General features: G+C 47.4%; 1 protein-coding gene across 18 annotated transcripts in view; it reads right to left on the minus strand.

Moving 5' to 3' along the window:
- USP28 (ubiquitin specific peptidase 28) overlaps positions 1–20,603 on the minus strand; it is a 40,464-nt gene that overhangs the window by 19,731 nt on the left and 130 nt on the right. For 3 of the 18 annotated variants that reach the window (XM_090027889.1, XM_090027888.1, XM_090027878.1), the window contains exons 1-9: positions 15,846–15,998; positions 10,070–10,147; positions 8,237–8,369; positions 5,376–5,493; positions 4,367–4,529; positions 3,202–3,288; positions 2,500–2,637; positions 1,435–1,508; positions 269–348 (exon numbers count right to left, since the gene is read on the minus strand). In XM_090027889.1, the coding sequence (XP_089884015.1) occupies positions 269–348; positions 1,435–1,508; positions 2,500–2,637; positions 3,202–3,288; positions 4,367–4,529; positions 5,376–5,493; positions 8,237–8,369; positions 10,070–10,147; positions 15,846–15,983 (1,009 nt within the window). In that variant the 5' untranslated portion in view covers positions 15,984–15,998. The other 15 variants (XM_090027895.1, XM_090027894.1, XM_090027881.1 and 12 more) reach the window with 10 other exon arrangements.

Raw genomic sequence — 20,603 nt, forward strand, 5'->3', positions numbered from 1 at the left:
AACGCTCTCCAGAGAAGAGACCCTTTTCAGACGTATGCGTAAGCAAGATGCCAATTAGAGGATACCAACTTCGCACTAGACACATCATCACCAACACAGCTACGATCAGATTATTGCTACACTTACTGTAATGCAGAAGGATTAGATAATGTCACTAAGGACCTGCGACAACACACCATGCTACACACCCACACTGGAGACGTAACTCTGTGGTAACACTCAAACCAGTCAAAGGGGTTGCAAAGGAAACCCAGACACCCAAACTTACCCTCATGGATCCCTTCAGTCAGGAAAGTCCCATAGAAAAGTTGTACCATTGGGTTTTCAGATTTGTCTCCAGGGCTGCTGCTTTCCGAAAGGAAAAGTGTGCATTTTGTTACATGGAAATGGAGCACGAGGGTAAACGCCACTTACTTTTGCAAGAATCTACATATTAAAGTGTTTATTTTGATTCTGTCCCCAGTAGTTATCTGGCACGTAACAAAATATCATTAGAATTACCACAACCAAGAGAAAAGCAAAGCAAAATCGGCCCTCACAGCCGGGACGCTGGGAACAAGCGGCATGCATTTAATGCTAGCACAGAGCTATTCATGAAGCTATTTTTCCAGCAATGGGGTATTAATAAGGACTCAAATTCAATCTCTAAGCTTCAGCCTGGGGCTTCTGAGACTTTGATTAAGTGCAAAAGAAATAAAGTAATCAGTTTATACTAAAGCTAATGGGTAATTTCTACCTTACCAAAATGTCTTTCACCAAGGACCTTGAGAAGCTTTACAAATATCGTCCCTCCCGTTACGTAAATGGGCAAAGTGATGCACTCAAGTGGAAGCAACTTGCTGAGGTTAGCTTAAAAAACAAGCCAGTCTCACAGTAAGGATTGCAGCGTAGGAGTCTGGGCTACTTGTTCCCTCCCCTACGCCATACTTTATTTGTTCCAGCTGCATTTGTACTCTAAATGTAAGCCACAATTTATTGTGGCCTTTTACCCCTAACAATAAAAAAATCCTCTTCTTCACTTCAGCTGTAACACCTGCAAGCAGACTGTAAAAAGCAGCTGCTATTCATGAACTGTCAACCTGTGCACGTCCACTCGCTCCCAGTTACACCAGATCTCACTATTAACAACGTCCTACACAATATGAATTTACCCTACAAGCCATATCAACTTCCAGAAGTAAGATGTTCATAAATCCATCTCAAAAAGTTACTTAGTAGCTCCCGCACTCTTTAGATCATGATGGCCTTGAGTAAAAGCACATATCCAGGCACAAAATGAAAAGCTGCCTACTAGGAAATAGGACTATCCGGCCCAACTCAATGAAGAAACGTTTCTTAGTCGGGTCAAAAGTCTGATTAAAACTCCTGCCATAGTTGATTTAAAATCCATTCTTCCTTCAAAATAAGTGAAAGCTGCCCCAACCTAAGACTCACTTAACGTTAACAGCTAGCTGAAACGCATCCTCCAGCCAATCCAGAAGTTTGTGGGTGAATTCGCTCACGTCTTGCTAAAGAGAGACAGAAACCAGAGAGTCAGTCATTTCACTGAGAAAATGCTTTGATACTTTATTAGTCTTACATTTTTTTCAAATACATGCCCAACACCATTGCAGGCTTTCTAGCTACCTGGTTATCAGGTGAACCTGGGGAGGAGGGCTGGAAACTATGCCCTACAGGGGTTGTTGATAACAGACCACTGGATACTGCACAATTAGGATCTAGGAAGTGGGAGAAGGGGCAGGAAACCATAATAGGGTTAAAAAAAAAACAAAAAACGGATGCAAGCAGAAAAACAGAGGGGAAGTCTGCAAAATGTAGACTGTAAATCCTAACTGCAAGAACAGTACAACAGAACAAGCAGCCTGGGGAAACTGTGGACTCTCCCTTTACTGCAAATGTTCAGAAGAAAGCCAGATAGTCAGGGTGATTTAGGAGCAATGAATCCTGCATCTGTGCAAGGGGTTGGGCTGACTCCTGAGGTCCTTTCCATACCTATAATTTTATTCTGAGCTAACTGCCTCAGGGTACATTCTTACCCTGCAGTAAATACAAGAGATAGGTCATTCCTCAGTGGAAATAGGGCAAGCTGCCTCGCATTTACCGTAAGGTAAGAGCTGGCCCATAGGCAATGACCCCGGAGTTGCTGATGCACTGTAAGTTCACACCCTACCTCACTGCATGATAACTGGTTCATGTGGCCATAAGTCAAGCCACAAGAAACTGCCCTGGGGCATAAGGAAATGCACCATGCGTCTAACCCAGCAGTCACTTCCAGCCCCCTGTGGACCACCAGAGAGAGGGTCACACATGGGCTGTTTATCCTTTTTTTTGGAAATCTTGTGCATTTTATGTACGGGTAATGACACCGGTCATTGTACTTCTACCTGCCAGGTGACAAACATGTATCCACTAGAAACCCCGCAGCACCAAGTGCAACATGACTGACATCTTTGCCAGGCTTGTCGTGGTAAAAGCAGACAGGATTTTTAGGCATTTTACCTGCTGCTCTTCAGCTGTTCTAAAGGCCTCTCTCAAAAGCTCTAGCGCTGCAGTGGGGTCCACAAATCTACGGTGCGTTCCCAGCATTAAGGCAAAGAGACACTGAAGTTCCTGCATGAAGGCAATATTTCTCTTTTCCTACATTAGAAACATAAGCACATGACAGTTTAACACAATGGGAAGAAAAGCAGCAACTCCAGAGTGCACATGCTACTGGCTTGGTATCAGCATCTCCAGAGGTACATGTACACGGCCACAAAAGGGACATGACTACAAGAGACAATCACAGAGAGACATCTCTCTCCGGAGCAAATTCAGCCTTGAGGTAAGAGAACTTAAATACCTTCAGTAGTTCTCAAAGGTGGGAAGTCTAGAGTTTGGAGAGGTACTAAAAGTAGTAGCATTGCACCTCAAATACAGGCACTGAAATGCTGCATTTCATTTTTAGACAGGAGATTTTGGTGGTTAATAATGATGGCCAAGGAATTTAATACAGGACAGATTCCCCACCTTCAACCATTTCTGTCATTTCTTGAGGGTTACCCAAGAACAATTTCCTTGCTTCGAGCAGCCAGATGTTTTCAGAATCACCAGCTGGGCCACCTGAATCCTCTCCCTTTTTTTCAGACAAGCTCCACTCCAGAAGAAAGGGGGGAGAGGGAGACGGAGGAAATGCCACGCTATTCCTCTGTTAGGACTTACGTTGCGACTTCGACAGTTCTCAAGCACGCTTTGGGGGAGAGTGTAACCGAGGACCAGCCTCCGAAATTCTGGCAACTGAAAAAGAGACTGAAAGGGAAGAAGAGTCAAAGGACAGGTCAACACAAAGCCTGGTTTTAGCTCTCCTTTGCCAAGTCTGTGCCTTTTTCATATAGTGCAGGGTCAAACCCTTCACTGCTTTTTTCCACGAAAATGTAAATCTCTAACAGCTTAGCAGTCTACCAAAGCCAGCTCAGAGTGCTTGCTGCCCTGCAACCTGTCCGTTCAACTCTCTTCCCATCCTCCCAGTGACAGTTTCAAGCTAACCTGATGGCAAGCCCTTTGGAAGGAGCGGGGACAGACCTTCCATCGCACAAAGGAAAGCTAAGTGACAGAGGGCAGGGGCATTAATCATGACCCCAAAGAAGCATCTGACACCTGCTTCCCCTTCTCCCCAAAATAGAAAGACGCCGCCCCACGTTTATCTGCTGATGCCCGTGTAAAAAGAACTAGGTGTGTTAGGTTTCTCTTTCTGCTGTCTGTCCTCATTTAACTAATCACTAATAATGCACCCTGGCTAGTTTCTTATTAGTTCGGGCACCTAAGCTACTGTGTTCCATTAACTGGAATCTGATACACCATGCATTACAGAGCCCGGATTTGTTCCAATAAAATTACATTATCACCTCTTTGCCAATCTGGCTACTGTCATCCAAGAAGCATTGTGACCTCACCGCACCATGAAATGGAGTGCACGGGGGTTAGCGACAATAAATAAAAAGCATATTCATAGACCCTTTCCTTTACATGGGAAGTCTGGCCCTGACGGTAGCTGGCCCATGGTTTTCAGCAGTCTCTGTATGACATACGGTCGTGCAAAACAGTTTTTTTCCACTGGAGTTTATAAATTGAAGCAGAACGATAGTGGGTCCTCAAAACTGGGTCCCAAAACCCAATTTTAAAAAATGCAAAAAACTCAAAATCTGAGTAATCACTGCTATTACTGTCAAATTCCTGACAGCTGGCTGGCTTCCTATGACCCACTTGCTCATGACTTGTCTCATGGCAGTGCTGTGGGGATTATTCAATTGCCACTAAAGTGTATTTTAACCTCTGCATACCAGGCATTACAGAAAGGCAATGCATGGCCGTCACTATTATGCATTACCTGTATGACAGCACTAAACCAGCACGTGTTTCCAATGTTTTTCAATCCAACAGGCCAGTCATCGACCCTCCTCCAGTTGTTTTGATTGGGATTCTCTCCCCAGACTTCACATCGTTTCCTTTTGGAGCGATTTTTGTTTTCTGAAGCATTTGTTTCTTTGGCCCTGTCAGAAAGGTTGAAAAGGCAAATGCAACCTTGCAAGAAATTCATACTGGCAAATCATCCCATCTAGTCAAGTAATCACAGCAGAACCAGACCAAAGGAGCTATACTGTCATCCCAAGCAGGAGACATTTATGAAACAGTCTCACGCTGACATACAAAGCCTGTCACCTCTAGGTCTACTTTGTTATCATATATATTACAGAAGAACCTAATAGTATTGAGCACTAAGTCTCTACTGACATCCTCTCTGCCTCAAAGAGTTTCCGTTCTTGGATGGAAAGACCAGCAATCTTAGATTGCAACAGGCAAACAGAAATCAGAGAGGATGGGGAGGATGAAACAAGGTAAAAGTACAGTACAACACTTTTTTTCCCCTATAAGCTACTTGAGAGCAGGATTTGCAGTCTGAGTATATCATGTGTTATATTAGAGACGAATCCAGGACAAATCCAACCCAATGCATAGACACCAAGTGTAAGGCTGCTTCATAACCTGCTTAAAATGAGTTGAAGGAGGCAGTCCTGGTGCCAGTTTTTAAGGGACTGATACTAAAGCCTCCATGCAGATCATGTTAGCAGGCATGGCAAGGAGTGACTAGGCCACGTTGAGAATGAGCCTTTCTTCCCTGGGTGTGTATTACAGTGCTAGCATAACAGTCCCTCCAAATCACATACGTGAAATGCTGTTAAAATCTACAGTATGATAATTTAAGCACCTCCCAAGGCCTCTAATAGATGGAAGTTAAGTGAATGAGTAATAGAGGGTTTTTTTCTCCCTGCAGTTGTTAAAAATGTACCAGGCATAAGGACCACAGAAGCATTTACAGGAGCAGGAAAAACACTTACATATTCACTGACCTGTTAGCATCCTTTTCCACTGTTTGGACTGTTGGAGACTCCATTAAGCTGAGAGCAATGACTGCCTGGAGGTCATCTTTCTTATCCGGCGTCAGATCAATCACATCTGGGAATTGAAGGAGAGTTTTTCATCCCTTTTTATGCCAGAAGCAGTAAAAACCCCTTTCTAAAAGCAAAGGCCAAGTATTATCCCCACTTTGTGTCATAAATGCCACTACCTTAAAATGCAGAAATGTTATTTTCTGCCGCAAAAGTAAACCAACTCCTTGTCCTTTTGAATTTCAAACAAATACAATTTAAGGTCAGAAAAAAATTTGTGCAGAAAAGGCACGTGCTCCATGATATTTCAAAGCATGATTCAGATACTGGGGTAGCAGGCAGCAACAGCTTGGACTGGGATTAGTAATGGCACTAAGGAAGAAGGACCCAGCGCTCAGTGCTTTGACTTGATATTTGATATTCTTAGTATCAGCGTTAATTAACAGACTGGCTTGAAGGAGAAATGGGTTTCAGTTTAATGTTGTTTGCACAAGAACTTGGAATTAAATTCAAACTCAGACACTATGTATTACTGGTCTCCCACTGTCTCTTGCAAATGTTCATTGATGAACCCATTTTATTTGCCATCTCAAAGAGTAGAGAAAGCTGTAATTTTGGAAGAAGCTGGACATTAAGGAACAGAATAAAATGCAGGTGAGCAAGTGAAGTTAAATCTCGTCCATTAAGCAGGGCATTTTTTTTTAAGTTGTGCATAAAAGGCAACTCAATAAGGAAGCACACTATTTCTGTGGTATATTTATGTTTAACATAATTAAAACCTTAGTCCACTGAAAAAAATTCTTTAAATTTAGATTTACATTAATGGTCCCTGTATTTCAGCTTGTTTTTATACGGATTTTTTTTTTTTTTAACGTTTTATAATGTTAAAAAAAATCAATTCCAGGTAATTAAATTCTAAAGTCCAAGGAACCCATCAGAAAGGTTCTCAAATGGCCTACTGTCTATGTAATCTAGCAGTCAGTATCTTCACTTCAGATGTGGGTAACATGAGGCTGATTTAGCTGCCTGACAGCAAGAAGCTGGTGAAACACAGTGAAATAAGCCCCTCCTAGCAGTTAGAAATACTCATCTGATCTGCAGGTTTTGGCAACGTGGCTCCTGGCTCCTTTTCTAACTAGACTACAAGACAGAAAACAGCTCTGGGCATTTCTCTACCTCCAGGAAAAAAAGAGTGCAGCAACCTACGTTGTAAGATCTGTCTACCTAGGATTAATGAGCATTAACCATAGCAACCACCGGCAGCAGCGCAGTGGTGTCCAGGTGGTAGGAAAGGTGGACTAAAGTGTGAAGGGAGACCAGACCATTCTAGCTTGTAGGAAAGCCGATTTGCTTTAGTTCTCCAGGGTAAAAACGTCCAAATCTTGTAAGTCCCTCTGAGCTTAGGTTCCCTAGAAACTCAAGTGCTCTTGAAAACTTTGCACCCTTAGCGCATGCTGCTTAATGAAGATATTAATAGGGACACCTCCATTCACTTAAGAGTGATTATCCTGGTAGTAATTTCAGTCCTGGATGCCCGAGGAATCTTAACAACGGGAAATATTTGGAGTGAATGAACAACTGCTTCATCACCCAGAAGACAAACTGGATAGTCAGGAAGTGCCAACATAGAAAGCCAGACACAAAAGAAAAAGTTGGCTGGGTTGTTCGGCAGCCTGGACCGGTCAACAAGGGAACGTAAGGTTCAAAAGGAAATGCTGTGAAACATCTTCTAAAATGTCTTCTGGAAAAATTACATGGAAGAGTCAAACTTCTCCTTGCAGCAAGCAGGTGTTTGCAGGAGGAAGCTCAGGCAGGAAAGATGTACGAGCCGAATCCTCTATGCCGCTGTCTATGTGGGACCTCTGATGACAGGAGGCTACAAGCTTCCAGGAAGAGCTGCTGCATGCTTAGATATGTTCGAGTCAGACAATTGACCTTTTGGAAAGAACAGCACTTCAAAGTCACCATCTGGTACATGAAATCATTTCATAGCTCTAAAGCCAGTATTCAGTTATTACCCTTTGCTTCTCAAACACTACAAACGGGCAAAGAGCTTTCACTTCCTCTTGGCCTCATGAGTTAAGGTCCACCACAATAAATTCTTCAGAGACACAAGCCTGGCCAAAGCCCATCAAGCACCAAACTCTTCTAGTCCTCTATAGTAGGATCACCTCTGCTCTATATTCTCGCTACAACATTCAAGTCTTCAGGTCAGCTAGCAGAGCCTTTCTTCTTAAGCCTTATATTGCTATTGCAACTGTTTCTGGTTTGTTTTTTTTCTACTAGGCGACTCAGATTTGGAAAACGAGTCATTTTGCCGGTGACTTCAGAGGTGTTCAGTTGACCAGCAGTGGAAAACTAGTTCCTGCCAAACACTGCCTGACAACCAAAGTGATTTTACTTTTAGCTGACAAGGACATCCCTGAGTCTCAGCTGTACTTGTCCCATCCAAGAAGTGCAGTCCAGGAAGAGCACTCACCAACTGCAGAGACTTCCTCAGCCTTACAAAGGGTTTTTAAACCCGAAAGCTTACTAAAAATGTTTTTTTCCCAACTATTTAAGTTGGTCTAATAAAACATATCAGATTCACCCAAAGAACCTCATCTGTCAATTGTTCCTTGCAGTCCTAAAACAGTTAAAAAAAAAAAAAATATCACAGTTTGCTGTGATGATCTTGGGGGACAGGATTTTGGCAGGGCCAGGGCTTTTTGCTAGCCTGCAAGTGTCCCAGCAGTGACAAGCCCCCATCCCTGTTAAAAATGGGGGACCACGTGTGACCATGATAATCTAGGTGAGAGCAAAGCACCTACCGGTCAGCAGCCCCTTGCCCACAGCACTCCCTTCACCGTTGGACAGTTCTGCAGCAAGGGCATCCTGGACAGGCTCTTTAACCTGCTCCTCAGTGAGGATGGTGACGGCTTCTGTTAGATCACCGTTAGCAGCCTAGGAAGAGGAAGGAGGGTTAAACCAGCCATTATCCTGAAGTTCTTTTATATACATGTGAAGGAAAATAACACACTGGTCCCAAATTGGCTGGCCACAGCAATACGTTGACAGCCAACACTGGGGAGAAACAAAGGCTTTACACCTAGCATCTCTCACGTGACAAACACTTTCCTTCATTAGTTTGACATTACAGATGGTGTTAAATAAATTCAAGCTCTCTTGAAGGACAGCACAATGCTCCAAGGACTTATACACATAAGTAGTTCCCCTAAAACCCAGCTACAACTCGGTTCCAAGTTGAGCACACATTTAAGCACCCTGTTGAATTGAAGCCTTATTAACTGGCAAGAGTACTGCATTTCTCAAGAGATCACAGATGCAGCCCTGTGTATGGCTTTATCTTTTATAAATAACTGCACAGAACAAGTAAAAGGAGCTACAGGAACCACATATGAATTACTAACAGCGCAGCCCATTTCCCAAGAGACTGGCATACGTACTTTTATTTTGAATTGTGTTCCATTATAGAGAGCAAAGCAGCGGCCAGGTCTGCAAACACACACGACTGCTCCTCTTTGGAAACTGTCATCCCCTTAGATACGATCTAATATTTTACAGCTATTCACATTTGAACAAACACTGATGATTTTTTTCATTTCTTTTTTTTTTTTTTTAAAGAATCGTCCGCAGAAACAGCTAATTTCCTGCTGACACGCTTCAAAAGGTTCCAGATTGATAAACTTAGTGCTCTACCACAACGATTATAAATATTTTAGTGCATGTGATGGGTAGGCAAGAGCATTTCTTCTCTCAGCTTGCGTACTGTACTTTATAATGTAGATGCGGGGCTCCCAAATAGTGCCCTGTGAGGGTCTGCGCAGAGCATCCCTCTGTCCTCCTTCCAATTACAAGTTTGGCTGTTTCACAAGACCGGGAAGAGATTCATCCTAGTTGGGTAGTCCCAAAGGTCTGAGACCTGCTGCCACAGATCACTGTGTTGCCAGCTCTGCCAATAAATCCCCATGTATGAAAGCATAAACCACAGGTCTTTGGACGCATTTTCCCACCACCCAGTGTTCCAAAAACAGGTTTAAAGCAAAGAAAAAGAAAAAAAAAACCCTTATTCTAGCCCACCCTGGGTTTTTGGTTAAGCTTCAATATGTACAGAAAGCAGCCTGCTCAACATAACATTTAATCCTTCCAGGTAACACGCAATTTCTATTTAATGCTGCTTGTACATGCAGCACAGGTTTTTAAGCCCTGCTGTTGGAAAAAATGAGAGTTCATTATCTACTGTAGGCTATTGTGTTTCAAAAGTCAGCAGGGCTATTAAGCCAAAAGGCTATGCCTTCCTGCAGTACCATCACCTGCTGTACTCAGGTGCCCATTTGGGTCGCTGATGTACTTAAACTAACGGAAGTTAGAAGTGGGAGAACAAATAGTGACTTGGGTCCACTTCCAGCACAAACCAACATGTTCTCTAACGCATCTATATTGTACTACTTCATCAAGGCTACTTTTGAGCATCTAAAAAAACGGTATTCCTATAAAAATGCTTAACAAACAAATCTTTGGGTTTTGAAAGATGCTTACAGAGAGCTCTTTAACGCTTACACAGAGCTTATAAACTGAACCAGCAGGCAATGGAAAAAAAGCTGAGATTCACTTCCAAAAGAACAGCGATGGCACAAACTAACCTTCAGGGCATTGTGAAGGCAGGAGGGATCCTGAATCCCTGTGATTTCTCTCAACTGGTTTAAAAGCATCTGGCAGTCCTATATTAGAAGGGACAAAGAAAGATCCTGTAAGAGAAGGTGACTGAGAAAGAGAGATGCAGTTGCCAAGGACCTGCTCGTATTTCTCACCAATACCGCAGGCATAAAATCCGATCTTACATGAGTCAAGCCCAGTTTCTTACACTTCGCTCTATTTGGATGAGGACTGTAAAGTCTTTTGTATTTGAGAGAGCGTATGAAAAAGGGCTGCTAGAGGTGATACAGCCTGAGTGCCATGAGCGGTGCTGGCGGGCACTAATTCCCTCCCCCCACCCCCATGTATTCATTCCTCCCAAAGTGGAGCAGCATGTGCACTGGGACATATAAGGAGCCCAGGGAATTCGCATGGGATTGATGGAGGGCTATTTTAAGCCTGGCTGCACATGCCATTGGTGCATGTCATATCTCACTTACAATGAGGTGTCAGAGATACAGAGCACAAGGGGCCTGGAGGCTTCTCTTCCCTGCCCCCACAAGCCACTTGGCTATTTTGTTGGGCAGCGATTGTGCTTCTTGTCCTACACCTCCGCTCAGCAGGTAGCCCCTGCAGAGCCCCCCGCTCCAGAAGCCACAACACCTAATTTAGGCGACCTCCAAAACCATAAGAGAAATGTACACTCCCGCGAAACCCAGATATGCTGCGACAACCACAGATAGCCCATTCTAAACCAATAAACATCTGATTTCAGAGGTAAGAATCTTGTTTTGGGGGTTTTTTTAAAATCACAAAAATCAGACATTTCACATCTGTGTTTATTTCTGAGTTTCTAACCCCTCACCGCACACCTCTTTCCATATCTATGAATTGCGATCAGGGATATTAGGGTACCCTAGGCTGTAAGGAAGGGGGCCCGGGATGTTTCAAAGCTTTTTCACTGAAAGTGGGTGGAATGAACAGGAAAGTTTCCTAGAAGATAAGATAAGTGAATCCAGATACCAGCAAAGAGATGCCACCTGGCTGCAGAAGAAGCTAGAGAAATTTGTGGAGAATCTAGTTAAATCTGGTCTACCGCTGGACTATGAATTCATGATCAATGGGATACGATCAATGTTTGCATTACAGGCCTGAAATAACCATGAAAAGCCTGCACTTCATCCCAAGCATGGTCTGCTCCTTTAACACTGACTGCTCAGATGGACACAGCTACTTTGAAGGAACTGTTGATTGTGGTGCAGGCACCAAGTGAAAAAAGGCTCTCCTTCAGGACCAGCAGTCCCTGCACTTCCCATTTAAGTACCACAGTGCTATGAATAACTTCAGCCACCGCAGTGAACAAGGAGACCAGCTGATATCTCTTAATTATTCCAGCACCTAATTGTGATACTGCAGCCCTACCATTCCCCTTCCTAAATACAGCAGCAGCTGTTTGCCACTGTAAGTTTTAGCTAGAATTAAGAGACTGAGTTCTGGCTTTGCAGTGGAGCAAGTGCACAAGCCTGGAGCATGTTAACCCAGACAGAAATAACCATTTCTTCACATACCGGATATAGGCAGGACTCTTTCAGCTCTTACTCTCACGAGCTGCCCAGTGAATTTTATCCTCACAAACCTGTGCGCCTCTTTGAACGTATATTTACTGAGCTGCATTTTTCACTGTAAAAGCATCATGTGATGCGATTCAACAGCTCAGATCTTGTTTTCTTATGGTTAGTAAACGAAGCCCCTCTTTGAAACCATGCATCAAAAGTACAGAGAGCTGCTGTTTCACTGCTACTATTTCACCAAATAGTGCACATGGATGTTGCTATGCTTTAGTTCAGCCGCTCCTTACAGTCCTTGCCCCAAAAGGTTCGTTTTCTCTCTTTTTTTCGCAACCTGTAACACAGAAACAGTTCAGAGTTGCACAGATAATAAGGCCCTGATAGAAGGCACTAAGAAAAATGAATTGTAAAGCTCCTCAAAAACACTAACTTTGTTTAGTTTTCTGAATGCAATGAAGAAACATAAACTGCTGGAGCTAATCCTCCCCATCCCCAAATCTAATCCTCAGAGACAGACAGATTGGAAGGTCTTATGCCTTGCCAACAATACAAAGGGAAACGGCATAATGCTAAAATGCCAACAATGTGAGGATCAGACCTGGAGTACTTTCACAAAAGCAAGCCTATATATCACATTACTGATTTTGCTGCTACACCAAGTGTATTCCTGTTGCTTAACACTTCCTTGTGCTCCAGGGCACATTTTTTTGCTGAAAGAACGCCCTTATTAATAAAACCAACATTATCATCACAAGACACAAAGGCAGGACAAGACTTGCTTTTGCATCTCAAAAGAAGACAGCCTTCCGGAGAAATCTGCATTAAACACCAAAGTCTACAGTTGAGCATTTCTAGCTATCTAGAAGGCTTCTGATGCCACGTTGTCCGACTTTTATTTAAAGAGCATTTCTACAAGGGCATCAGTTGTCCCCCACCCTGCAACCAGTCAGCTGAGATGAATTTTGAAGCATCAGCAAAATATTCTGCAGCCCAGGATTTAATGGCTGAAAGTTTGTCCTGTCCAGTGAATGTCAAGAGGTTCTGTACCTGCAGCAAACAAGAGCTAAACAGTTGCACCGATATATGTTTGAAAACTATTATTTTAATTCATAAAAAGACATAAAACCCTCTCTTCTGACTAGTCATTGCCTGCACCCATTTGGTAGTTTATAGCCATCTTCAAAACTGGAAATAAGCAACAAAACACCCATGCCTTGAGGACTTCTCAAACTGGGCTCAGGAATCCTGCCCATGCCTCCTAACCTTTTCAATCTTAAGGACTGCAAAGTGTCTGGGAAATTTTATATATATATTTTTTTTTTGTTTAAATTTTAGAGTTACACGTATGCTTGTTACATACATGCTATTCTGCAGGATACAGGTTAATAATTAGGCCCCTAGAAAGGCAAGCTACCCAATCTAGCGAGTTCAGAAGGCCGATCTGTAATGTGGCAGAGGTTGAAGGCAGCGGTTTTAATAACGTCAAGACGTAGACATGCATTCCGGTTCACAGCGAAGTACAGGAAATGGGACCCAGCAACTTTCTCCGCTGCGATCCTATCTTCCCCAGTTTGGATTTGAGGCAGAGGGAGAGAGTAGGTTTTCATCAAGTGAGGTATTGCACACTTTTCTCCATGCATAGTCATCTACCTAAGGAGATTTCAAAAGCAGGATCCCACAAAAGTTTGGTACCTTTAGTTTGCTTTTTAAAAATTATACTGTGACCCACATCAGTTGCAAACAAGGCAATAAACAAAATTCCTTCCGGCAGGAAAGTCCATTAAAATGTGGTTTGGTAAATGTTCACTGGAGTGGGCATCCTTCAAGGAGACAAAACAAAGTCTCAAAAGTAAGTTGGGGGGAAGAGTCCTAAATCTGATTTCTAGCAGGAAAGGTATCTATGAAGAACCTCATCACTCGGTCTCGCTGCTCACGAATTGAGTAAACGCCAACAGGCTGTAGAAACAGGATATGCTTCAGCTTAGATGTGGCCCTTCACATCAGTGTTAAAGCAATGGGAACACTTCAACCTCTGTGCTTCTGGTGTACGTCTTCCATGGAAGAAACAATTCTTCAGTAGGGTCAATCCCTCTCCATCATGCAACTTTTACTGCTGCCACTCACGTCCTTGCTCACTACGGGGTCCGATGCAAGGCTCGCTGAAATAAAAGGAAAAGCTCCCGCTGCTGGATGCATCCTGAATCATACCTGAGCCACATACCCCAACACCACTTGGACCTCTGTGCTGACGTGTTAATAATACAAGCTGTACCCATTCCTTCTCCTGCCTATGAGCCTGGGGAAGAAAGCGAGGGGATCACTGATAATTCCTTCCCTTCCGCACATGGAACATTTCTAGTTACATTTGAGGCATTTCCGTCACCAGATTGGAGCTATCTTGATTAAAATCCTTGTCTTCCAAGTCTTCAAAATTCTTCCCGTATGGCATCAGGCTGACAGCGCCCACCACTTGATTCGCATGCAGTGTTAAACCACAAATACACCGGCAGAACTGCAGCACAATGATGGCACGACATGACTGCTTTCAGCACCTGTCCACCAAGAGCAACTCACCACTATATTATAGGAAACATGATAATTCCTCCGAGGCCTCGGCCCTGCCAAAGAGCTCTCTTGCCTTTCAGAAAATAAATCGGTTACATCACGCAAGGGCAGGAATGAACGCAAATGTCAGATCCCCATTAATTTTGTCATAAACATCTCAAGCAAAAGGGAATCTCTTGGCTGAGAGTTTTGCCCTTTAAAAAGATGGCAATTCCCAATGATGAATAGGAACATGTTTGCATCCCCTGGACCCAGTGGTGCGGCAAACAGGTCGCCAAGTACCTGCTGGGAAGTCGAGCACTGCCCTTCGCTCCCCTCAAGCGAGAGACTGGACATCACCGCTGGTCTGTTTCGAAGGCAGTTTCGCCTTGGCTAAGCCTGGCGTGTGGGGGCCAAGAGAGGATCCTCCGGAGAAATGCGGGAAGGCCGTCGGAGCGTCGCAACAGCGCAACTTAGCTCAGCGGATCTCGAGTTTTTTTAGACTCGAGGTCTCTCTGGGGAGATGCGAGACACCCCTGAGAGAAGTGAGGCCACCCTAAAGACACAAGGCACCCCCGACAGACGTGAAACACTCCCAAACTGACTCAAGACACCCCCAAAGAAACGCGAGACACCCTGACTGAAGTGAGGCTGCCCTGGAGAGACCCAAGGCACCCCGATGGGTGCAAGGCCCCCCTGGACAGACTCAGGACACCCCCAAAAGAGACGCAAGACACCCTTGAGAGAAGTGAGGCCACCCAAAGGATCCCCAAGGCACCCCCAACAGGTGCGAGGCCCCCCTGGACAGCCTCAGGACACCCCGGAGAGAAGTGAGGCAGCCCGACAGGCACGAGGCCCCCTGTTGTGATGCAGGCCGCCCTGAGAGAAGGGAGGCCAGCGAGGCACGGCCCCTGGGCGGACGCCAGGCCTCCCGCGGCAGGGAGGAGGGCCCCCGCGGGCGCAAGGCACCCCGAGGGCTGGGAGGCGCCCAGGACCCCCGGAGGGCCGTGAGCGGCAGCCCGGAGGTGCTGCCCCGCCGCGCGGGGGGGCGGCGGAAGCAGGCGCCGCCGCCGCCCCGGTGCCCCCCCCGCCGCCGCCGCCGCCTCACCGCGCCGGGGCTCCGGGCGCCGCGCTCCGCCGCCTCGGCCTGCAGCTCCGCCGTCATGGCCGAGCCCGCTCCTCCCCCGGGGCGGGGCCGCCGCCTCTCCCGGCCCGGGGCTTCCCCGGCCGCTGCACACAAGGGGCCGGTCTCCCCCGGCGCCAATCCCCTCCTGCCCCGCCACCTGGCCTGCCGTGCGGGGGCAAGACCCTCCGGCTTTGGCCCGCACCTGGCAGCCCCCACAGGCACCGGGCAGCAAGCGGGGGGCCACCGGCGAAGACGTCCTGCCCCTGGTCTCCGACCTCCACCGACGCGCCCGCGCCCGCGCCCGCGCCCGGCAGCGGACGGGGGCTCGGGCCCAGCCCCGCCCCGCCGGGGGCCAGCGTGCCGCTGCCGTTGCCTGGCACCCCCGCGCCGGCCGGGCCCCAGCACTGCACCGGCGACGACCCGGGGCTAGGAGCCTGCCAGCGTGCCTCCCCGCCGCAGGCCTTCCCGGCTGCTCCCCCCCAAGCACACGCCGGCCCCGCCCGGCGCGGAGAGCGGCGGCGTCCTGCTGTGCCACCGGGCACCCACCCCGTTTCTGCTCCCCTCCGCGTTCAGGCTGGGACCGGCGGGCTCCCCGGGGTGATTGTCTCTGATCTGTCCTCCACAGGAGGTCCATATGGAGCAGATTCTTTTTGGTATTGGGTGGTGGAACCGGAGCGCGTCCATCCACTCCCTGCCTTGACCTGGTATTGCAGTGCTTCCAGGACCGGTGCAAAAAAACAGGGGAAAAAAAAAGCTTAAGAGCGTGAGCTCCCTGGACTAAGGTCCAAATTTTAATTTTCTATTTGCCTGCTTGCCCGTGCTGCCATCACAACATGACTACTTGGAGGGCGGCGCAGCGGTTCAGACGACTGCCAAGTCCTGCTCTTTCCAACGAGACTGTGGCTGTTGGAGCCTGTTGGCCTTCTGCCCTCTCTTGCTCTCGAGGTGGTGGAGAAATGTACTTCCCTTTGTTGACACTGCTGCTCCTTCCCTTAGCAGGGGACGAGGCTTGTTATAAATATTTTGCCAGCCCTACTGCAATCAAAAATATTTTCACGAAATTGTTTTGAAAAATGTGTCGATGCAGACAATTTCTGCATGTCAACATCCCTCTGCCTCCCCCCTCCCCGGGAAACCCAGAGACCACAGCACGGGGCTACTGTGGGAAAGCCGGGGTGGGGGGTGTCTGGAAAGAGGCTGAGCTGTTTTGTTTTCTTCCTCTCCATGAGGAAAAGTCGGCGGGGATTTGAAAAAAAAAAAAAATTACACTAGCGAGCTGATGTCGGCGAGAGGCATATTATTTGTGGGCCTCGGGCTCGTGACTCGGCTCCTGTGGAAGTTAGGAAATGTTATGCAGTAGGTGATGGGATGTTTCAGCGGGTACGGGAGGCCGAAGGTCAGACAGGCAACCACCTGCCTAAGTGCAGGGGGGCTGGCCCTGATGATCTTGTAAGGTTCCTTCCAGCCCCCAACACCTATAAACCTGGGACTGCGGCGCTCATCCCGCCGCACCCCTTTCTAATCCAGGAGAAAAGAGGGGTAAAACGGTGCCAGACATGATCCCTACGAGTTTCAGGCAAGAACAGGCAAGGGAAGCGCCACTGTTTTGTGGGAAGGGCAGGACAAGTTTCCAGCTAGGCCTGAACTCAGACAAATCTGGTATAATGAGAAACGTAGGGGGATAAAAGAGGCACGAAAAGTGGACGCTTTGCTCCTGTGAGCTGATCTGCTGGAGCCAGCCACCCTGGGACAGGTACCATTCCCCTCGTTAGCCCGGTTATCAAATGTTTGTATTGCAACACTGCGACCTAATGTAGAGTTAGTGTTTTGTTACAGGATTTCGGAGCACTCATTTAAAGCAACTGTTATCGGCCTCGAGATTTAATAAAGGCATTTCAGCTGGCTTGCTGCCTGGGCCATTTGAATGTCAACAGATGGGAATATCCAAGTGGCTTTCACCTGCCTTTGCACTAGTGCACGTAGCCTGGACCAGTCAAGGAGCTGCTATAACCCTGGGGGGATCAGCAAGATGCTGGAAGATCTGCAAGCTGCCTTCTCTCTGCGCACGCCGTGATGTCTTGTGCATTAGTCATTGTATACGGTACTGTTTCTTGAAATGTAGTTGGCCTGTGCGCTTCCTGAGACACCCTGTTTTACTCCGAGTTTTGGTTTCGGTTTAGAACAAGAAGTTACCGGGCACGTGAGCTGTGTGATGCCTTCTCTCCAGTCTAGTCTCCCCACCCCATGGAGCCACGAGCTACAGCAACCCCCTCCTCCATCCACAGGTTTACGGCACGGGAACTGCGACGCCAGCTTTGTGCCCGTGGAGCACATCGGTGGCCGACTCACCATCTCCCCCGGGAGCACTCTCACGGAGCAGCCTCTCCAGACTGGGGCTTCCTCAGGACTCCTGTGGGCTTGGTTGTGACCTAGTGGTCTGACACGGTCTCAGTTATGTTCTCATCCCCATGGAGGTAACAGATTCACTTATCCACCCTCAGCACAAACACGGGCACCCTGGGGAAAGTCCCTTCCAAAAGCCTCCTCAGCCGCAGTCCTATGGACCTCTGTCGACTTGCTGTAACGAAAGCTTTTCACTTCATTTAGATGCCTCCTCCATCACAGACTCCCGATTAATTTCTAAAACTAATTCCCGACCCGTCACAGCTTTCAGGGCTGATCACAAAAACGAGTCGAATAGAGCCAAGTTTGTCACCAAAGCCACAAGGTGGCACTCTGATTATACCAACGGCACGCGGTCCCAAAAGTTAGCGAAAACTTCAGCGTAGCTTCTTCCACCTACTTAGCCTTTTTGCACCAGGGAGCTCCAATAGCTAAGGAAACATAGTGAATAAAATCCTTGCTTCAGTTCAGCCACAACAGTGCAACCTCTCCAGACTAGTGCTGCACCATGCACCTTCATTTTTAATAGTGCATCTTTTACAGATCACCCGTTTCAATGTTCAGTTCTCCGTCTGAGTGCAAAGCTCATGAATGAAGCTGCTCAGACACAGACAGAGCATCGTGTGCTAGGGGAGATGATCTCCGTAGGCATCACCTCCGTATTAAAAACCCGGGTAGTCTGCAGCATGCTGCATCTCGCTTAAATTAAGTGCAGGCCTCCGCTCATGGAAAGCCACTAAGCTTCCAGCAAACCTGGGGAGCCTGGTGGGAAAGGCTTTGTAGCACAACTGCATTAGCTCTTCTTCCTTGTGTCACTTGATGCTGGTCAGGGATAACCGTTTATAAACCACAGGTCGTTACGGCAGCGCAGCTGAAATAATGGCAAGAAATCCCAATAGACGCTGAAAGCACTTCTTGAAGAACAACCGATCTTCTCTCCAAAGTGCAGAGGACCAGGTTCTTTGACGGTATTTAGGCACTTGCAAAAGCTCCTAGAAGCCTAAATCGTTGCAGCAAAGTACTCAGGTGCTTCTGAAGATCCTACTAGGCGCTGATCTTCACCTTCGGGCACCTACATAAATACCTAGAAATTTGGCCCGAACATCTTAAACGAACATCTGCCAATACTGTGCCAGATTCCCAGCTATGACGGAGGAGTCCAAAGCAGACGTCATGCATTTGCCTGACACAAATGGGCTTCTATAAGCTGTTTTTTTAGAGGGACTGCAAGTCCCACGGAGACCACGCAGCCAGAAGCCGGGCCAGAGGAATGGATGGTTGCTCTGGAGACATGGTATGTCCTGCTGAGCCCAAACTCCAGGGACAAGAACAACAGCAGCAAATCTGTGATCTCAGATGTCACCATTAAACCTGCTGTCCCCTGACCAGCTCCACCCACACCTGTGCGGGACCAGAGGCCGTCTTGGGAGCTGCGCCTCGAGCAGCACACCACACCACACGGCACAGAGCTGGCTCTTCACTACACCACAATGATCTGGAAGCGAACAGCCCCTTGGCCTCCTGCTCCCCTCCCCCCGTCTTCCATCCCTGCCCGTCCAGATGTGGTTCTCAGAAAAATCTGGTCCCCCTGAATTTGTGCATCTGTCATAATTCCCATCAATTTCAGCACAACTGCCAAGCGAGCGAACAAAGGGAGCTGGCGATTAACTTCAAAGAACTTTGTTGGAGAGGAATAAAGATATTTAGGGCCTATTTTGTGAACTAATTGCATTTGCATATTTATGGGATTTACTGATATAGCAGTAATTAAAAACTATTTAGTAGTCTTAAAGGACACATAACTCAGTTGCTGTTTGCATAATAAACACGTCCCTTATTATGTTTATTATGTTTGCATAATAAACTCTTCCCCGGCCTGAAAAGGCAGCCGGTTGTACAGGAGGGGCCACGGCTGCATCGCTGCCTTCCTGGTGAATTGAATGCAGAGGGCAACAGATCCCGGGACACGGAGCAGGAAAGGAAACATCCGCAGATGAGCTCAGCCTGAGATCCTTGGCAAGGATGCAGCAGGCTGGCAGGCAAGGGGGTGTGCTGAGGACCAGAGTATTGTCCTGCCCATCTCTGGGCCCGGAGCATGGAGGAAGCGGCACTCAGGACCTGAGAGAGGAGGTGTTGCATGCTGCCGTGCAGCGACCTCGGTCTTAGACCGTCACGTTACTGGGATGCTGTCTCTGAGGCAAGTCACCCATTGTCAGATGAATGCCTGTCTACGTGAATAAGCTGCCATAGGAAAACTGCTGCTAGTACCCAAACTGGCTAGTCTGAAGCTAGCCGAGATGCCTCTGGCAGCACAGCAGGGTGCACACACCGTTCGAGTGCCCCAGTGGGTCACCTCACCGCACACACTTCTCTCGTGCCTTGCCCTGAACCTGCAGGCAGCTCCCAGCCCTTGGCGAGCCTTACAGCTCTGCTCCCCCCTGGATGAGAGCCAACGCTGACCTCCTTCGGAGGCGGCTATGTCCAGCTCCCCCCAGCAAAGAGGCCAGGCAGTTCTCAAGGTCCGGTCTGGGGTGTGAGGGGCCGAACGGGTCTGAGTCAGGGAGCTGGTGTGCGGGTCAGAGGAGAAAAGCCAGGTAACAGAACAGGCCTGAAAGCAGCTGGAGTGTGCAAGAGTTGGTCGGACAAGGTGCATCTCAGGTGCCACCAATGGGCCTGGGATGCACAGCCTGCTCCGTCCAGCCACCCATGGAGCAGGACGATCGTGCAATGGCAAGCAGATCAGAAGAAGCCCTATTCTGCTCTGCAACAATTACCAATTCTGCACGTTTTCCCTTCCTATAAGCACATTATCTATCACAGCCACCCCTTCCCCTGGACCTCTATTCTGGACCCCTGTGAGAGGAAAGACCTCTCCAGAGAGCTTATCTAGTTTTCTCCCTC

This window comes from Crocodylus siamensis, chromosome 14 (assembly GCF_052110815.1).
Source record: "Crocodylus siamensis isolate JL-2025a chromosome 14, ASM5211081v1, whole genome shotgun sequence".
In the NCBI taxonomy this organism is placed as follows: domain Eukaryota; kingdom Metazoa; phylum Chordata; order Crocodylia; family Crocodylidae; genus Crocodylus; species Crocodylus siamensis.